At 44.6% G+C, this 21143-nt stretch overlaps 1 protein-coding gene across 1 annotated transcript in view; it reads left to right on the top strand.

Moving 5' to 3' along the window:
- The window catches only part of FOXP1 (forkhead box P1), a 225644-nt gene that overhangs the window by 39438 nt on the left and 165063 nt on the right, over positions 1-21143 (top strand). Inside the window, exon 2 of the mRNA XM_009329822.1 lies at positions 19235-19416. Within this exon, the coding sequence (XP_009328097.1) occupies positions 19246-19416 (171 nt within the window). The 5' untranslated portion in view covers positions 19235-19245. The remainder of the gene's footprint in view (positions 1-19234; positions 19417-21143) is intronic.

Here is a 21143-nt window from a genome sequence, read left to right as displayed (position 1 = left end):
CCCTTCCAAGATCCTGTTGTACTTCTTCCACATATTTCTGAATGATAAAACAGCCCAGCAACAACAACAAAAAAACAGCATGAGAATTTCCAGTTGATGATGTCAATAAATTTGTAGCCCATATCTGAGCATTATTGGAATTTCTTACCATACAAAGTAATACGTGCAGCGTGTAGATGCATATATACAAATGTGCATGCACACATACGTTATATGCCTTTTCAAATATAACAGTCTGTGTTCTCTCACATTAAGTTCAACAAAATCAGGTTGAGGCTGTATTAATCATGGTACGTCTTACCCCTTAATTGAAGTTGCTACAGTTCTTTGTCTGGGCGGCTTTGGTGGGCCATGACCATCTATGGGCCATAATGTTGGTAATTAATACTTCGGGTATTTAGTATTGTTGAAGCCGTTGGCTGTGGTGCATGAAGCTCTGACGCTGTCCGTATGGTGTCCCTTATATTCCTCCCTGGTGGTAATCATGGCTTCCATCCGCAGGATCTTCGAGGTTGGAAACTCCATGTGGGTTAGCAGTCCTGGGAGTGACATTCCTGAAGAAGCTCCTCTAGCTTCATACCTCTATGAAAGGTCTTACGTAAAGAGGGGAAGAAATAAATACTGTGCTAAATCCACATCCCTAAGAGGAGGAGGGGATGCCAGTAGCCTTTGCCAATGGCAAGGTGGTACGAAGAGGTGCATGCAACCCACGCGCAGGCTGTGGCTGGAGGAGCGGAGGAAACACGGGTGTTCGTTGCGTTGACACGATGAGGCTGCAGCCCGACCGAAGGCTTCTCACGCTGCTCGCAAGGCCTGTGGCTCAGGCCAGACGTTTTGCCAAAACAACTTGACTAATAGCTGGACACATCAAAAGTGGGAGATTAGCATCTCTGTAATTTAAAGTATTTTCCTCCCTCCTCTCCCCCGAGTATATTGATGTTCGAGGCTGCCAAAAAGTGCCTATAGTCTTGCCTTTTAAGTCAAAAGTATATGGGAAGGGCTGTTTTCAGACATCTCCAGATGCCCAGTTTGCTGTATGGTGTATAACCATGGGTACATCGCATTGCCTTAGCTGTTCTATATGCAGATATTATGCCCATTTTTTGAGTAAGTGTCTGTGGAGCTGCTTGAACACAGATTTTTATTACTGCTTGTTGGAGTCAGAATTTTGTACTCTTGTCTTCCAAACCCGTGTTTCATCCAGCAAGCCCTTAAAGGCTTGTGAGACCATCACCTTTGCATATTTTGTCTGAAAAGTCATAGCGCGTAGTTCCGTGTGCCAAAAGCCACATACTATGTTTTCCTAAAAATTACGTTCAACTTGCCAAAAAATTGGTGGGAACTTGCAATTTCCGAGTTACAAGTTCACACGCCAACTGCGAAAGGAGAAAAGCCGATGTGCGAGGTTTTGCAGAACCCTCGATGTCTCCCTTCCGGCTGAGCTCTAATCTGCGCTCCCACCGGTGTCGTGTGTGCAGACAGCCTGAGCAGGCAACGGGGCTGGCGGCTCCCTTCCAGCGTGTGGGCAGCCCGAGAGGCGCAGGCAAATGGCAAGGAAGAAGGAGGAAAAAAAAAAAAGAAAAAAGAAAAAAAAAAAGGAGACGGAGATGCAAACTCAGACTTGTGAAATAATTTCAGCCATGCCTTGGCGGATGGGGAATGGGGGTTAGCTCGGTCTTCGAAAAACACAGGTTGGGCAATGAGAAAGGAGCGGATCACCAGCAGAGCAGGTGATCGTTTGTAAAACATTCTGTCTTTCTGTGTATTTAATAAGTCTTGAAGCAACAGCTACAAGAGATCTGCTGCCCATGCTCCTCTCTCAATTATATAAAATAAGTTTTGCACATCTTAATTTTACATGCTTAAAATATTTTAGGATTTCACATTGTTATTTCATTTTTTCATATTTCAGCGGTTGCATGTTTGACATGGTTTTGTTATCCTAGATGTTATGTTATGATCTGGCACACGGAGCATTAATTCCTTTATCAGCTCTATTTCCTTTACAGTTGTTCATTTAATTGAGCTCCTCTGTGTATTTTACAAAACAAGATGCATTCATTACAACTTGCAGACCTCAGATAGCATTGTAACATGTTTCAGAAAAATAGCACTTTTGTAGATAGTTGTGGAAGTTGGGTGTTTGGTTTATTTTTCAGATGATGGGAGGAAGCAGTAGCAGAATTCTTGCATGCATAATCAGTAGGAACTTTCCAGAAGCTCTTTATTCTAGCTATTTTCTTTTAAAGCTGTGTTTACTCTAAGAATTCGGCTGAGGCAGTTGAAATATGTGGCTTGCAGTGTAGAACAAAATACACTGTGTGTTTTGTTACTCTCCTTGTTCTGCTTTGACTTGTGCAAACAGTTTTAATCCAACGGAAGAGATCATACAGTCTGCGACTGCGGTATCGTACAATCCAGTTTAGGGTGCAGATTACCCTCTTACGGCACATCCTGGCATTGAATAGTCTTGGTCTTGAGCGTACATAGAGGGTGTCCTTCTCTTTCACGAGCCCTTGGAGCAGGAAGCCAGATGCGTTAGCTCTGCAGGGTTCAGGAGCCAGCACATCTGTGTGACCGTGCACCTGCATGTGGCTGGAGATGTTCAAATACTGTCCTCGGCGCACGTTTCGAACATCGAACACGCATCGCTGGTTGTAAATGGCCCCGCGTGCTGCTGGGGATTCAGCACCAGAAAGGCCATTTCCCGAAGCACGGAGCAACCTCTGCCGAGCTTGGCAGTGAGGGACCCTTCCAGTCCAGGGCCAAACAGCTTGTTTTGGAGAGGTCATGGGGCCGTAGCGCTGTTTATTGGGAGGCTTTCTGTTGCATTGGCATCATGCGCAGGAAAGGTATGGGCAACCACAGGAGCGCTAACAATGGCCTGCTGTTGTTGGCCAAGGAAAGCTGGAGAGGCTTGTTTGGTGTCCAGTTGCTCCTCTCTGCTGTTGCCTCTCCCTCTCCCAGCCTTCTCTGATGGCGGCTCGGAGATGGGCATTGCTCTTCAGCCATGGGTGAATGCAGAAGAGAGATTAAGAGCTTGGCTTCCTGCATCCTCACTCAAAAGAAGGCATATGTGCTTTTTTTGGTGAGTAGAAACAAATCGGTTTCGACAGAGCTTTTTTAGGGAGTTTTCTCAGGCACAGGATGAAATTTTGAGGTGGAAAAAATTCACACTTTTTTTTCCCCCTCTATTGGGCCAGTGTGGTGAGGACCAACTGTATTTTTGGGTGCTTGGGATCCATGTGTGTCACTGTTGAGCATGTGGCTGTTGAGGAACGAGTGCAGTACATACACGTTTCCTGCACAGAAATGTGGTGGGGTGGGATCTTTGCTCTGGACCCAGGCTGGAGCTGATCCTGGGGAAGAAAACATCAAGACAAAACTGGGGAGGAAAGCACCTCTTCTGTCCCACTTAATTCTGTTCTGGCTGATGCTAAACCGGTACGTTGGGTACTTTCATAGGGGGGGTGTGTGTGTATGTTATCTTATGCACCAATGTTCATAGGAACGTGTACGGTTTCTCTTCTGCATCGTGCTGTCCTAGCTGTAATCGGATAGCCGTAGCCCTCGGACAGGACAAGGCAAGTAGACTGCATATGTTTCCACAAAAGCTTAGCTAAGTACGTTTTTCTTATTGTGTTATGGGCCTGATTCTTGAGGGGGGTTAGATGCTCTCAGTTGTGGGTGCTCAGCATTTTTGCAAGTCACCCTGCTTAGAGGTTGGTGGTCAAATTTTTTTTAATGGGAAAAAGCATTTTTCCGTTTGCTTCTCCATAAACTGAAACCACTAAAGAGCCCTTGCTTAGTTTTCCATACACAAGCACACACTGATGGGAGCATGAGAGGGACTGCAGGTCTTAGAAGGCTTTAAGTGTGCGAAAACAGAGTCCTAATGAAAATGGTTTTGCAACTTAATTGTAGTGGGTGTGCCTTTGTTTGCAAAAAGAAATGAAAGTGCTGGAGGCCGAAGTGCTTGCTTTATCCTCAGAGTAGTGACGATAGCAGTATGAACTTCCCCGGCCAGTTCTGCCAAGGTGCCCAAGACCTGCAAGTCCCTGCAGAGCTTTGGCACTCTGCTCATGGACTTTGAGCCTTGAGACATCCATCCTCGCATTGCTCTCCAGAAATACCATGTTTTGCAGGGTGGTCCTTTCTTGGGCCCCCGAGTGCCCTTCTTAAAAGGTGGCTTGTTCACATCACAGGCTCACTGCATTTGGGAAAGCCAACGTGTCTTTTCCGATGGTTTTGAGATTCGTGACTTGCTCCCTGGATGGGGATGCAGACCTCCACGAAGCCAGTGTTAAGCCTGTTGAAGGTAAGGGGCTTGCTCCTCCTAGCACGCTGTCTTGAACCCCTTCGGAGTAGTCCATGAACCCCTACGAATCTGGTGCCTGGGGGCCAAACCCTCTGCTGCCTTCTGCTTCAGCCTCCTCAGCTACCCAGTGCCCCATAGAAACGTGATCCATTTTAAATAGATGCTGTTTGCAGCATCTTGGACTTGCTGTGTGAGGATGAGAAATGCTAACATAAATTCTTTAAATAACATCTAGTAGTGTTGAATGCACAGAATTATAAAACATTTTTATATTCTGAGACTCATTTACATCTTCACATTAAAAACTGTGGTTTTCTTTTCAGGGAATGGTTACAAGATCTGATTTGTTTTGAAATCAAAGCTAAATTTGTGTTCTTGCATTCCTCTTTGCCCTTCATTTGACAAATTTTTCTTGTTCTATAAATACAGAATTGTAAACAAGGGCTAATCCTTAGCAACAACCTGGAAAGTTAACATTTCTCTCCAGCTCCTGTTATAATTAATTCAGACACTCTGAATATGATGTGATTTACACATAGTATTCCTAAGGCCAGGAGGTACTAATATCTTGTTAGAGAACTGAGGAAAAGAACACGCTTTTGTGTTCGCCATATAACATAATTGCACTGCATTTTCTTTTCATAAGAAGATGTTTAAAGATGCTTTTTACTTTACATTTGAAAAATGGAAGGCTTCTGCTTTTGCATTTGGCTGAAATTGTCTTAAATGTGTTTTCCTTCCTGCAGCAGTCAACATTGTCAAAACATTTTGCAAAGTACATTTTAATAATATGGGTTAAGACCATCATTATATTAATTTAATTCTCGGTGTAGGCAAATTTGTAAGATGCTTCCACTTTGCCATAAAAGTTTTTCACAGTAAACGTAATCTGTTTTCCCTGTGCAGGAAAGAAAGGGATAATACAGTCGACAAAAGGATAAGTCCCTTGCGTTACGTTGTTTAAATATAGCTTGAACAGTCTTTCTCTCATGGTCCATCCTTTTATTTTATTTAATTTTCATTTAATTTTGTTTTGTTCTGTTTATATTTGTTCAGGGAGTGTTTTTGTAGTGTTAATCTATGTAAGCCACATGCAGTTGAAAACTGCAACTCCCAAAAGGCTGTGATTAAAACGTTATGGATGTGGCAAACCACAAATGCAAAAGTAAGTTTACATTTAGATTTTCTTCATAAAATATTTTATTCAAGTTTTGTAATACCTTGGTATCGTGGTCAGCATTGCCATAAAAATTCTGTGTTATATGGAATGATACAATCTGTGAAGCATTGCCCATTATGTAGACACCATGTCTTTAAATTATAGCAATTTCTTAAGATTTTAAAGCAAAATGAGCTCTTAGAAGTGTGATTAATAGCAGGGAATGAGGCTAACACTGGGTCATCAGTGGCACTCCATTACAAAAAAGGTTGGACTAATAAAAGCATCCATCTATTTGACCAATAAAGCATTTGAATGATATGCTTATAGTTTTTATCATACCGTAGTTACTTTGTACTGAATAAACTGTGATTTTACGTGCTGGAAAAGGAGCGTGGAACAGGCAGCGCGGCTGAGGTGAGAGCGGTTGTCTCGAGTAGGGAAATATCAGGACTTTTATGTGAAGCTTGATGTTTTCAGAAGCCTTCAGGTTGCAGTGTCTAAATTTTTGAAGCCGCTGTGAAATATCTCAATCCCCCTTGACCCGTGCCTGCCTGCCCACAGTTGTTCGGTGAGGCTGGCCCTCGCTGTCCTGCAGGGAGGGGAGAAAGGAGGGTATTGTGTGTAATCATTAATTCAGAGTTAAGTCCCCGGCAGCCCCAGACGTCAGAAATACTCTGCTGCAGCACAGGAAATGGGGCAGCACTTCTGTTTTCCTGGTGTGCGGACGCCAACCCCGTCCTCGAGTCGCACCTTTCATCCTGCCCGCTATTATGCTGTCAACCTGATGTATTAAAAAACACGAGGTTGCCTGAACAATACTGCATTTGGGTCTTATTTAAATACCTGTCTTATTAGTGGGTGGTACCAATGTCATGGTTTTGAACCGTTTGTTGGGTTTTTTTACTACAACAAAAGGCTAAATATTTTCTGAAAAAGAAAACGGAGGTTCTTGGCTGGCCGTGGATGTCCAGGATTGTGCCGTGAAGAAAAGTACCAAACATTCTAAAACCTGTGCAAAAATGATGAGGGGGGAGGCTTCTGGCCGCCATGCTGTTTGCAGATGAAATGGCAAGGGAGGGGAGATTAGTGCCAGGGCCAGCTGTGACCTTGGACGCTTCGTATGTTTGAAACTGGGATGATTTTACTCAGTGCTTGGTGGTGGTGCTGGCGCTCATCAGAAGGCAGCGGTGAACCGGGTAGGGGCCACGGTGCAGCTGGGAGAAAAAAGGACCTGTGGTATAGACCACAACTACAGCCTCTACCCCCATCCGACTAGTACAGCGTCTTAAAGAGCTTATTTTACATAGGAGAGGGATGAAGAGACTTCTGGAGGTCACACGCAGGGATTGTGTCGGGGCAGGAATGTAACCCGGAGCCCTGGATTAACCCCTACCGATAGGACCATCCGTCTTCTCTCCCTGTACTTCAGATCTTTCCCGAAATTCACGTTCAGGATAGAGCAGTTACAGAAACCTCCCCGGAGGAGTGTTGCAGCGGGCAACTTCTTGAGCGTGACAGGGATGAGAGACGGGAAAGGAAAGGCTTTCTGGAAGGTGGCAAACCCTGGGGGCTTGGGTGTTTTGTTCACCGTGAGGACTAATGTCACGGTGCCTTGGTGCCAAGAGATGGACGTCAGGTGGGGAGCAGCTGGGGGCCAGAGGTTTCAGTTGTGAGAAGACAACCTCGGAGGGGCTTCTGGCCCCCCTTGGGATAACGAAAAGGAGCTGGGGAGATCTTCAGAGATCGGAGAATGGCGATGGGAGGCCGAAGCAAGAGGCTTGAGGATGGGAGAGAGAAAGAAGGAGGACGAGGGCTGAACCATGCCTTGCTGCTTCAGCGTTGTGTGTGGCTGTGTACAGAGAGCTACAGGGCAGGGAGCTGGTGTGGGCATGGATGTATGTGTATAACATCACACATGTACATGGTCGTGCTGGGCAGATTAAGTTGTGTAGAAAGCTGTCATTTTCCTTGTTTGTTCTAGGGGAGAAATGAAAATTTTGCATCCCGCCTTTTTTGCAGTTGCTGATCTTTTTTTTTTTTTTTTTTTAAATGCAAATAGATCTTTTACATCAGTGGTTTGGCCGGTAAATCTTGTTTTGTAGAACACTTTCAAGTGTTTTCAACTCCTTTCTTTACCCTTTATCGTAACAGATGCACAGCTATGTATTTTCCCCTGCTGCCTGTTGTCTTGAGGTTGCACAGCAAGACTGCAAAGGCTTTTTGTTTGTTGTTGTTGAAGGGGAGGGAAAAAAACCCTCAATCCACAGAAGAGTTAACAGGATTTCACTTGATCTGCTCGTTTATGCAATGAGTAATGCGAGGTTGGTAACAGCAAATTGTTGTTTATAAGCAAACATGGCACTGTGTAAACAAGAAGGCCTGGTCCCCAACTGGTTTGATTTCATGGTGGTCAGCAGCTGATGTATGTAACGTACAACCTTTCTGCTTCTCGAAATGTCAGAAGAATGACTATTTGTTTGTCTTGAGTTCTTCCCAGCTGTTTACTCTGTAATGCATTTGCCTCAACCTTGATTCCCTAAGAGTGGCCCCTTTCTCCTCCCTGCTCTGTTTACATTAGTCCTGCCCCGAGTGTCACCTATGAAATCTGTTGATTATTCCACCTGGTTAATGTTAAATTGCTCTTGCAAGATGATGTGTTTGTTCATAAACACAAATGCTGGGCCCCTTGTTTACTGTACCCATGGCAGCAATCAGTTATTAAACAAATATTGCTTTGTTTGCGGGTGTGAGCAGCAGTTTATCCTGCAAGGTCTGGAAAAAAACCTTTAAATGCTGGGATTTCGATAAAGGAGAAAAAGGGGAGCTTGTCCCTGGAATGTGGCTGAAACTCACTTCGGTTTGCTTTGCTTATCTTTAACTTGGGTGAAGGGGCTAGAAAGATTAGCAAGTTGTTTGGTTTTTCCAAGAGATTTCCTTAGTGTAATGATATCTATCCAGTTGTTTGCTTTTTTCAGAAGGGAGAGAGCACTCCTGCAAGACGACTAGCACAGCGGTAGACGGCTGATGGCTAGAAAATCCTGCATGGAGCAAACAAGGAGTTAGAAGGTCTAGGACAAAGATATAGGGCTATGAACCAGGTAATCGCCCCCAAAGTACAGCCTTGCATTCTCTGTCAGCGTTTGGTCGGGGGCTTTTTGGTTTCCCTCTTTCCTCGTGTCTTGATTTTAATTGATGCATGTGCCCTCGATGGAGTTTGAAAAGGCAAAGCTTTCACTTTTATTTCCGAGGAGATCTGAGGAAAAATTCTGTTTTAGAAGCAGAGCTGTTTGAATGGAGAGAAAATACCAAATTTAAAAACGTGCTCTGTCGCTCCTCCTCCTGCGAGTGAGATGACAGAGCTGCTTTTCTTCTTTTTATAACTGGAAAACTGGGTTTACATCTGCTAATTCCTGTATGCTGGCTGTTTGCTCTTTGGTTTCTGGGAGTCCTAATTAGAGAGCGCCATCCTGGTAGTTGTTGCTTTTGGGTTGTTTTGCAAATGAGCAAGAAAAACTCACTCACGCCATCTTTGTTTTTCAAAACTATTGTTTGTTATTGTTTCTGAATGGGGCTTGGATCTCAAATGCCAGGCAGGACCTGTTAGCACTAACAGTAAATTGTTAGGGCTTCTCACACAAAGGGAGTAAACCCTCTTAGAGTGACCTTGAGAAAGAAATGTTAACTCTTTTTGTATGAAGGTGGTGTCTGTTCCTTTATATGTGAATTAATCTGTTAAAATATCTTGAATGTACGTTTATAAGCAGCTTTTCAAGGATAAAATTAAATAATTGTCCTTTCCATCCCTTGGAAAAGCAAGCAACAAAATATGCATAAAAATGTGATCTATTGTATTCACTAGCTCGCACCAGTGGTCCAAACATATTGTTCGTTTTGGCTACTGGAGCAGTGTCGGGGCTGGAGGGGAAGCGGGAGGTACCTGAAGTGTGTAAGTGGACAAGCCGGTCATTAATTGACTCGTGCTACTGCGATGAATCAAACCTTCGCAGCCTTAAACTAAGTGAAAATCGTGAAGTGAAAATTGTGTTGTGCAGACGTATTGCGAAGTTGCAGCTGGCTTTGAGGTGGTTTTCAACTTCTGGAGGCTGGTAGAGAGTTTAGAAGCGCTTTAATGGAGATATGCATGGAGGGTGGGAGTCTAATTCATCTACAGCCAGCACTTGGTCTTGCAAGGTTTGATACCGTCTTACTGTAGCGGTGCTGCTGCTGTCTAGCATAAACTAACCGTATTTACTAAATGCAACTTTGGCCTTTTATTTGGTTGAATAGTCGCCTGTTTTTCTGAGAGGGAGACTGAGAGAGTTTATGTTGCAAGCTCTGAGCAGTGTGCATACAAACAAGTAAGTCCTGGGCTGTGAGAATAGCTCTGCAGTTTCTGTTCTTGTTTGACACGAAACCGCGGGGAGCTCCGCGCGCGAGTGCGCCCGGGCTGGGCTGGGCTGGGCTGGGCAGGTGGGTGCCTCCCGAGAGACGCCGGCACCGAGGCAGCTCTCTGCAGCCGCTCTGTGCCTCACCGGGCTGCGGTTAAGTGTCCCTCCTTCTGGAAGAGTTTTTCCTCTAGCGCGGATGGTGCTCATGGCCATACGGTAGCAGTCGCAGAGTCGTATGGTACAATGAAATATGGTTTCTTGTTTGGCTTGGGTTTCATTTGCCGCCCGCCGTTCCTTTCTTTCCAAATAAATGATGATCCCAGTGATGGTAAGGATGATTTCTGTCAAGCTCACGGCTGAAAGACAGCTCTCCCCAAGAGAGAGGAAGGAACCTCACTCTGCCAATGGTGGTATGTAAATGATTACATCATATTTGCCAGCCGCCTGGAAGTGGCCCAGCTCTAGAGCTTTTATGCAGCTATGGCATGAGCTTCATGCTGAATACGGATTTTAATAGCTGTCAAGCTGAGAGGCACAGGCTGAGGTAGAGCTGGCTTTGCAAAGGGGGTTTGTTTGTCCAAGGTGAGACTGGGAGTAACTTCTGTGCGGATGTGTGAAACGAAGGGAGGACGCAAAAAGCTCGTTCAGGGAGAGTTGAGTTGTCCATTGTCTCTGCCTAACGCTTTGCGTCTTACCTCAAGGAAAGGAGCGAGACCTGTTATCTTCACAGCTTGGTATGTTTGGGTGCGCTAGCTTTTCATGGGGACCAGCTCTAGCTCTTTTAAGCAGAGCAAATGGCAACCTTTTAACGTCTGTTCCAATTAATTTTCCTTGGATTTGCTTGTTCTCTGTTCTTACTGTTTGTGGTCAGCAACACCCTCAGCAGAAGAGATTTCCTTAGGGGTAACTGCAGTGGCTGATTCTCTAAGAAGTTTAAGTTGTTTGACTGTGATTTCACAATAAGTCAGTGTGGCACAAGTGGGATTAGGCTTCTGACTCTCCTTCCCTTCTCCTCACCACAGCTGTCTTAAATTTCAGCTCCTACAGAGCATCAGTCAGCCTTTCACTGAGCTGCCTCCAGATGATTTCAGGTTCCCGTGGCCCTAACGATACACACTGCTGCTGGCAAGAAGTAACCCAGACAGTGCAAGCCACGCACGCAAACAGTGAAAGAGGTTGTGTCGTTGTATGCAGTTAAATAAATAAAAAGTTGTGGCAGCCTGCATCTAGACAGGAGTAGGTGAAGCTGCTACTCAGGAGACTTGAGGGTGGCAAGTGGACATAAACCCTGGTAGAGGTTCAGGTTGGTGGAAGTTCGGCTTCTCACTGGCCTGACCCCCAGGGAGGAGGTCAGGCAACCCGCATCCTTCTCCTGTTGGCCAAGGTGGTGTGCTCGAGCACTTTTGGAAGGCACTGGCTTTTCACTCGCTAAATTTACTTACGGCTTCACGTTTTCCCCCTCCTTATCGCTTTTTTACCTCCCTCCCCCCGGCTCTGCATCACCAAGTAGCTCTTCCCCAGCGTCGGGAGGGCAAGGAAGGGGAGCAGCCCCATGTGAGCCAGGTGCCGGGGCCACGGATCAGCTCGGCTCACGGGAATGCTTCGAGAGCAGCGTGATTTGTTTCCCTTGCCCGGGGAGGCTCGGCACATCACCTCTGCGATGCGCTCAACCTCCGCCAACCCAAGGCTTGGGACGAGGCCAGCTGAGAGGGGAGTGCCAGGGCTGCGCCTGTGTCAGGAGGCAAAGCCGAGGACGCGCTGCGGATGATCCCATTTCTTCTGGACCCTTTATTTCCTAAGCACTAAATGAAATTTCAGATTTTAGATACGTCTAGACCTATACAGTGCACGATAAAGTTGATAATCCATTAATCATTTTTAACAACAGGTAATATGCATAATTTATGGTGTTACAGTGCTATCTTTTTTGATATTTATGATGGATAATGCTCAGTTTTTGCCCTCGTATTACTGCTTTAAATTATACCACAAGAAAATTAATGAGAAAGTAGATTTATGGGTTTCATTTGTTTGTCAATTCGGAAATTAATTGGGTGTTAATTTTAGCCGTCCCTCATCAGACCAGGTCTTTAGTATGTGTGCATTACTTTGCATTCATTGAAGCCTACCTCCCATTTACTGTGGGTCACTAGCTTTGCATACATTAAAATAGCCCTCAGGCTCATTCTCTTGATTACTTTTTGAACTGCCATGCATTAGAAAATTTACGCCTTTCTGTTATAATTATGAAAATTCGCTATTGGAAGATGGTGCTTGCATAACAGCAAGTATACAGTCTTGGTGAGGGATGTAAGATCATACAGCAAATCCCAATACGTTTCTGTTCTAATCCTAGAAAATAGCACTCTCGACAATCTTTGTTGTGCGAGTTTCATCCTTTGAAATTTCAAGGATCCATTTTAATGCATTGAATTACCTCTTTAAGCTGAGGAAATATCAAAGGATTTCACCTCGTCGCTGTCTCTTTGTTTCCTCTTTCCACGTATCCCGTACATGTTCCTCCCTTGCCTTGCTCCAGGTTTGCCTCTCCTCCTCCAAACGCTGCTGTCAGACGTGACTCAGCATCGCTTTTCAGGACAGCAGAGCCTGACTTGCTCCATTCCTTACTATTTCGGTTGATTCTTAAAAGATCATCCTTGATTGCTCTTTGAATCCCCGTCTCCTTTCTCATAGTCCTGCACAATTCAGCAACCACCAGTCGTGTGTAGGCGAGTGGCCTTCAAAGGGGTAAGCATGAAGTTTTATCCAAAAAGTACCCTAATGTTCTGACAGTTGATCTATAGTTAGTTAGTACATAATTATACCTAAAATACACCCTGTCAGCAGGATAAATGACGGCTACTGAAAACTCTAAAAGCATGACGGGTATTCACCCATCTGCAATGACGAGAGCGGAGGGGTTTGTAAGTTGAGAAAGGCTGGTGAGTTCAGCGTGATCTGATTTAGTTAAATCATGCCATATGTTGGGATGGCTCTTTCTAATAGTCCTGCTAACCACAAACACAGGCAGAGAGAAGTCATCTGGTCCACCTGGCTAGTTTGGACTCCCCTCCCCGGCATTATTTCTGTACTTAGCGTGGTGGCAGCCCTCGAGCTGCTCATGTGAAGCTGGCTGATTCACAGTTAATTGTGACATGGTGTAATTTAGTAAATGAGCAGCTGAACATCTGTACGCCTTCCCCCACGGTAGATCAAAGCCTTACCTTACACAAGGCTTTTAATTTCCACTAGTGAATCCTTTTTCTTTTACTGAATTCATGGATGGCGGGACGGTGCTGCTGGCCGCCACACCGACCTAGGGACGGGGTGTCAGCTGGAGGAGATGGGTGTTCCGGCATCGGCTGCAGACCGTCAAAGCGTGTTCCTGGAAAAATTCGGAAGCGGTGGTGGGATGTGGAGCCCAAGGCGCTTCCCCCCGCTGGGCACTTGCTCCAAAGATACCGGGACGAAACGAGACCACCTGTGAGTTGGGCAGTGGCCTCCTGGGAAAGCTGTCGTGGTCCTCCTTGCTGGTAACGGGCAGCACCAGGAGTGCCAGGCTGCTTCTGCGTTGCTTTTGTACCTGTGCTGGGGACAAGAAGCAGCTTTGCTCGTGCTTTGTGCATTGCCTTGCCAGTCGCGCCCTGGAGCGCGTTTCGTTTCCAAGAGGTAAAATCCTGCCTTTGCAGTGTTGCGGTGTCATGAAATGCTTCCAAACACCGTTCAGGTTTTTTTAGTCATTATAGGGAGAAGTGCTCTAAAGTTACTCCTGAGCTTCCTTTGGGGAACTGCTTGCAACAAATAGGTAAAATGTTTACTTACAAACCATGCATGTACGGATATTATGCCTGCTGGAGAATTTAGGACTAGAGCTTGTCATTTGATCACTTACTTAAAACTGATTTTGCCATTAACTCTTCTGTCTATAAAAGTAGAAATATATTTTGTAAATCTCTGTTGTGTTTAATTTGCATGTCCTTTCATGGCTGGGCCAAGTTCTTTAAGGGCATTTATTCTGCTTCATATAAATAATTGATCAGCCAAGTTAATTTACTTCTGCCTGACTTGGTCAACCTTAATTAACTGCCCTGGAATAAAGCACTGAACTTTTTGTTAGCTTAAAATCTTTCACAAATGTGACAAAGAAGCGATGTATTATGACAACATTTTTGCTCTAGCACTGTTCCCAGGGGATAGAAATGTTGAATGATCTTTATGTGCATATATATATATATTTGTAAACATCTCCAAGTACTAATAGCCGAAATAAAATCGTCAGCTTTGGAAGTAACTTTGAAACACGCAGGCTATATCTTGAACGTGTAGTCCAGGCTGAGTCTGGAAGCATATTAAAATGAAGATTTTAAGGCCCAGAAGACCCCAGGGATGGTTTTTTAAAGGTGATGAGGTGCTTAAAGATGTAGGTTGGTGCTTATTCAGGAGTCTTAAAAATGTCTCACCAGATGCCTCCGTGTATGGCGAGGCATCTAAATACATCTGAGTATCAGTCCCTTAGTCTTTCAGACTTGCAGTGGGTCCTTATTCTGGCGGGTGCTTCAGTCGGTAAATCCTCCCTCATGCTGACATGAAACAATGCTGCTTAGTCTTTAGAAACTATACTAGTAGAAGAATTGCAGAAATTGCACACTTCAGTGCCCACCTCCTGCCTGCTAATCTCCATGCTTAACCTTGCTCATCTAAATAGTCCAGTGGAGCTGAGAGACGTGTATCCGCAGCATCTGGTCTTTGTGATGTTATGGACTTTTTTTTTTTCTTTAAATGGATGAGCCCAGAACATTTTCAAAATTAGGATTCCTTCGGGTTCTGTCTTTTTAGTTCAAAACACCGACACTGGAGTCCTCAGAAAGATGATTTTGATTCAGCCAAAGTTCACATCCGACCTATGTTTTTTCAATTTTGACCATGCCCTTGAGAAATGAGCTGTCCCCTACTTCTGTCCAAGTCATCTGGAAGATGATTAGCTGTTGTCCTCCTATTGACAGAATGCCTTGCTTTGATTCCACTCCACTGAAATTTTATTCCATTACCTGGAACGTAACATATTCACCAAGGAGATGGGCCAAATTGTATGGCTTTGGCTTTGTATTTGACTGTGCATCAAAGCTAGAAAAGGTTTTGTGCGGGTTAAGATGGGAATCTTGAGAAACTGATCACTGTTGTGAGATTTTTAAACCAAGCATTAAGTCTCATAAGAACAGTTCTTTTATTACATGCTCCTTGATTTCAGGATAAAATTTTACAAGTTGTTGTTCATACTGCAGCTTAGCTTTGGTCCCTTTGTAGGGGAAGAACATCTTGTGTCACCTTTAATAATCTTAAGAGTCATTCTCTATCCCTCCTAACGTGAACTATTGTAGAATTTTTATTAAAAAAAAAAGCTACTTATACTGGTAAGAACCCATCTATTTTAAGCTGTAAAAATACATTTTCCTTTTCAGACTTGATATGAGAGTCATTCTGCTTTGCAGAACGCATGAGATGGGCGTGCTCTTTTGCCATTAAATTTAAGTCAGAACATGGTATCTTGTATGTCATGGAAGCTTTTGTGGAGTACTGTATTTCCTATAATAAATCCTTATGCATAACAGCTTCTTCAGCACTGTTTTGGTTACTTGGGGTTGCGTTCAGACCAGAATCACAGTTTGTGGTAGTAGACCTGAAGCTTCATTTCAGTTCCCACAGAACCTAATCACGTTGCATGAAGTTAACCTTGCTTTGCTTTTTTCTTTCACAATTTTGAATGACAGACTTCACTAATAGGCTTCTGTAAGGCCCACTCCTCTGTGCTGAGGAGAGACAATTATCTCAGCCATCCTCCGTGTACTATCACCTCAGCTCATTTAGGTGTGCTCAAAAAGACAAATAATAATCATTCTTGCAGAAGGCTCTCGCAGGTTGATTTTCATGACGTGACGCTTAATGATCAAACCAAACTGTGATTATTTATGTCAACTCACATTTGACTACAGTGAAGAAATAAACAGTTTTATCTTTTCTCCCTTGAAAATCCTGTTTTCTATTGGAAGTATTTTAGCAAAGTGGATTTGTTTTGTATTGGTGTCCAGTTGAAGTTATATTGAAGTTGACTGCCTGTGAATGGGTGTTTTTAAAGCAAAATTTACTGAAAGATGTTCGCTTCTGCTTTTAAACTGATTTTTTGAAAGTCGAAACATCACAATTTTCTTTTCGCTCTTTTGATGTTCTCTTTGCAAACTCTGTTTCCAGCTCCATTTCCTTGATAGCTGCTGCCGATCCTGCTGGATACGATACGTAGGGTGGGCACAGCCAGTGGAGGGGCCGGGGCCGGCCCTCTGCAGCTCAGGTGGTAACTGGCTGGGGTACTTTGAAAGGGTAAAATAGAGCGTGAAATTTGTCATGGAAAAGGTTCTCAGGAACGATGATCTTTTTGTGACCAAATGCTATAAATAATCCATCTTTTTCTCAACCCTATAGGTTGGAAAAATTGTAGCAATTTCTACTGTTGTTTCCTTCCAGGAGCGTTTTGCAATCCTAGAGACAATAAATAATTTCTTGACCAGTTTGGTTGTGAATTATTTTCTGTGTCCTGGAGATATTTTGCTCAGAAGGGCAAGCCAACAAATCGTGATCAGGCAGTGATAGATCTGCTCCTCAGTGGTGCGCATTCTTCTTGCTGCTGTCAGAGGCATCTCGGAGCTTTGGTCGGTGCTTTCTCTGACCCTCCTTAGCAGTTTATGTGGGTTCTTGCTTCCAGTCAATTTGTTGCATCAGAAGTGTTGGAGAATGAAATGTAGTTCTTTACTGCTTGGGCACATTGGTTTTAGCATCTCTTTTCACATGGTATCTGCTGGAGGCACCTTCCACTAGTTCTTTAATATGTTCTTCATCCGTCGGGTGTGGTCTACGTGGTGGTGACGTGCCACCCACCATTTGCCATCGAGCATCACAGCAGTCAAAGACATGAGTCTCTGGGTTCAACCTGCTAACTCAATCTTACGTGGTGGTCATCCTTGTCCAGATCTTCTGCTGAGGTAAATCAATGTCATGCTCTACTTTCTCCAGTTGAGGCTTGACCCCAAATTTGGATGGAAGCAGAAAACAATTGCATACATCAGTTCTTCCTTTTTGATTTATCTCTGGTTAAAAGAGGTGTGTCCTTTTTAATAGTGTAGCATATAAAAATTGCATGGTATAACTTTGAGTAACTTGTGAGCTGTCTGGAGACTCTCACTCCTGTCTCTTCTTCCAAAGCAACCTGTGCCATGCAGTCACTGCCCGGTGTGTAATCCAGGCTTGTGTGTTAGGTGTAAACGCCTATTTAGACCTTGTCATGCTTGTGGGCTTTCCTTACAGTGCCGAAAATGAAAAACACACCCTGCTCAGTCTGTGTCAGAGCAGGATCATGTTAAAACCCAAAAGCATTTGCTAGTGGCATTGGGAAAGCTGTAGGTTAGTTTAGATCTCTGGAGCTTTTATAAGGGAGTTGACAGAAGCTTTATAATGAGCCCCCAAGCCCTTTTGTCCCCTTGCATAATTCGAAGATCTCACAAAACAGACTGAAAGAAGTTTCCATAGACCAGCTGAAATTTATTTAAATGTAATCAGAACATTTGAATCTGTCCTAGCACCGTCCGTGTGCTTGGGCGGCCGTCAGCGTGAATAGATCCCATCAGGTTCACCCATGTTGGACGTGAATCAGCGAGGAGTGCTAACACCGGAGCGTGGTGGTGACAAAGCCCTCGTTAGTCAGCTGCTTCTCAGTTATGACATTTTGATTATCAGCCGTATGGATCATCATTATCGACGTCTGAAGCTACCAAATGAATGAGAGGTCTGGTATTGGTGTGTTGGGCTGGAGCGTACCTCTACGCGCGGGGCCTGATGCTGAATGTCACCTAGGGCCAGCAGACACCCGGGGGGCCGGTGCTGGAAGGAGCAATTTCTGTCTCCAGCCCGTACTGTGCCTTTGGCGGCCAGGGGCTCCAAACTGCGCACGTGTGGAGTTCCCAGGGAAAGGGTTTTCCCCTGGTACTTTTCCATTGAAATGCATTGCTTTCTCTCACCCTTTCTGATTGATATTTTCCCTTGTATGTTTGAAAGGAAGGGATTTTTCTTCTTCCTTTTGATTCGGGGTAGCTACTGAATTCAAACAGGTTCTTCCTTAAATATAAAGAATCTTACTTTCAAGGTGAACTACCCTGCACAGAGGCATTTGGCTCACGTGTGCACGTGGTGGGTTAGTGTGGAGTAGGCAACGTGCTCGGAGCGTGCAGCTTGGCTTACCGTACCCCGTCTCCCCCCGGTAAGGGTGGGAGGGGGAGCACGAAGGGAGGGAGGGATGGGCTGGCGCAAGCAGAGCAGGTTACTGACATTTAAATCCTGGAACTTGGGGCCTTGCAGGTGGAAACACCTATAAAACAACTCATCAAAATAACTCAAAGGTAGCGGTTTGCAGCTGAAAACTGGCATATGTGCTTTGTTTTGGGGGGGTCTTGTGTACAAATGCTGGCAGTTAGTTCCCGAAGACGTGTGAATCCCAGGAGTTCTGGGGTAGGCGAGCAGGGACTCATCCTCGTTGTGGGGCCTGTGACCCGCCGATACAACTGATGAGCGCAGCGTTGTAAAGCACCCAGGGACAGGCATCCACCAAGAGTCGAGAGGGCTGGCTGTGAATAGCTGTGGCTACTAAGATGACGTTTAGCCAAATAACGCAGGAGGTTCTTCGCTGTAATGCCATAGTGCGTCCAAAGCCAGACCAAATCCATAGCCAAGAAATTTGCCAAAAGGACTAATTCTGTGCGCAGTTGAAGCAGCTTGCCCCAAACGAAAACTGATGGTGTCCAGCACATCCCAGACTTAGCCTAAACTGCTTCAGAGTAATAAAAGGTGCTAATTCAGCACTATCACGGCGTGAATGGAAACCGAAATAGCGAACGCTCTGCCTCACCTGCCTGCCCCTACACAGTGTATATCAAGTTGTTGATGTTGTCCATCATACGTTGCAAAGAATGACTCACCCGTTTCAAAGGAAAGCATCCAGATGCAACTAGAGAAATTTAATTATGGATTCTGTGTGTTTGTTAAAAAATATTTTTTTTTTCTCTAAGGGAAAAAAGACGTTAAGCAAATAATACTATATTTAGAACAGAACTAACTTCCTAAAATTATAGCTGTACCAACAGATAAATAAACATAAACTAGTAGCATGAACCATTAATGAAAGATAAATCGCATGAAGGGAAATGACAAATGTTTACAGTTTTGGCAGGATTTAAAACAGGGCATGTCTCCTTATATACAGCAACTGTTTTAACAGCTGCTTTTTTTTTTTTCTTCCCCCCCCCCCCCCCCCCCAAATTATTTTAGGTTTTTGAGTCATGATGCAAGAATCTGGGACTGAGACAAAAAGTAACGGTTCAGCCATTCAGAATGGAGCGAGCGGTGGCAACCATTTACTAGAGTGCAGCCTGCGGGAAGTGAGATCAAACGGCGAGACACCTTCCGTTGAAATTGGGGCTGCAGATTTAGCACATCTTCAACAACAGCAGGTACTGTAAGACGTATTACAAGTTTCCTACTTACAGAAAAAGCGCGAAGCATTTACCCCCCCCTCCCAAACCCTTTGTATTTGCCAGTCAGAGGATGCTTTTAGGACTTGCCTGCAGCATTCTGTACATTTTTCTGTCCGTCGGGGATTGCAGTCATTAATGTAAAGGGAAACGATTGACTTTTCTTCCGGGGCTCTTTTTTAATCATTCCCTGGGAATACCCAAAGATCAGGGCTTGCTTCCATTGCCTGAATGTGTTGAGTCTGGTGGCAGCGATTGGGTGAACCGCTGTATACGAGTAACTGGTTTCCAAAATATGTCGCTGGGTGGAAAATACACTAAAGTTAAGTTTTGTTTTTGCAACAAATTTTAATATCACCTAGCAACCTCTATCAACAGAATGTTTTCTATTAGTGAGGAAGGCTGCGGAGGTATCTGCTGCGGCAAAACGTCAGAATAAATAAATAAATACATCCCGGGTCAGTACCCTCAATTCAGAAGAATCGGGACCCAATTGTGCATTTTGCCTTTGTATTTGAATTAGTGTATTTTCTGGGAAGTGACCAAGTTCACCAGTGTAAATTATCCGTGTAATACGTTTTGTCTTTTTCTTTTCCCTGATAAAATTTTGAAACACTTGGAGGAAATTTTACACCGAAGTGCTGGGCATGTATCATTAACGTGTTTGGGAACAAAGGCTGCCGTAGAGCCATGGTGAATACACTTACGCCTAACCCGCACTTTCTCTAATGCAATAAGCATTCTTAAAACCTTTAAAATAAGCGATTGGCAGCTGGTTAAGACTCCCCTAAGTGTACAGCGATCTTTTCAGCAGGTTGTTGCGGAGAACAAAATACCTGCACTCAAAAAACAAAGCAAACCGAAGGCTTGCGGAGGAGCAGGGGACCCCGTTTGCCAACATAAGACAGAAAGCTGCCATAATTAAACAAGTCAGAAAAATGGATGGTACTAAATGCATACACTTTGGTTGTTTCAATCATTTTCGTCCTACAGGTTTTTACTTGAAGTGAGAATACCATCAGTGAGAAAATCACAGCCATGCTGAATTCATTACTGCAGTAGTCACACAAAACCACGGATAAAATTTCAATAACTGCAGGCCACAGTTGAGTAAACAGTTGCACTGAAACTTAATTCCTGTTGACTTTTCCCTCATTCTTCGCCAGGGGCACATTCTGATTCGTAGTGCAAAGACAACAGGGGTTACAGCTTTGATTAATATAGAACAGTAGAAGAGGAGTGGAACAGTAAAATATGTTCAACACAAAGGTCTCGTCTTAAAAAGGCTTCGTATCAAAATGAGTTAATTACGCTGCGTTTTCCATAGGAGCACTATGGAATTTTCCAACGCTGCTTTGTGTGGAGAGAAACGGGGGGGTGGGGGGTGGGGGTGTCATGCAGACACGTGCACACCGTGGGCCAGAACTGCTCAGACCTCTGCTCCTCCGCTCCCACCACCAGTTACCAACCTTCACTGCCGGCGCCTTGTGCCAAGGCTTCTCCGTAGCCATCCAGAGGGCTCTCGCCGCCTTAGATAATGTCGTAATCTCACGGGTAATGGGTTGTGTCATTCGACAGCCGTCCATTCGGTCAGTGAAGGAGTGGCACCAATTCATTCCTACGCGGGTCCTCCAGCCCTCCCCCAAAACGGTGCCCGGTGCAGACGCAAGTGCTGCCAGCCCCCGTGGGAGCAGGGCGCGGGGCTG

The sequence above is a fragment of the Pygoscelis adeliae genome, unplaced genomic scaffold (assembly GCF_000699105.1).
Source record: "Pygoscelis adeliae isolate BGI_AS28 unplaced genomic scaffold, ASM69910v1 Scaffold67, whole genome shotgun sequence".
Taxonomy (NCBI): Eukaryota; Metazoa; Chordata; class Aves; order Sphenisciformes; family Spheniscidae; genus Pygoscelis; species Pygoscelis adeliae.
This window is presented reverse-complemented; position numbering and strand designations above follow the sequence as displayed.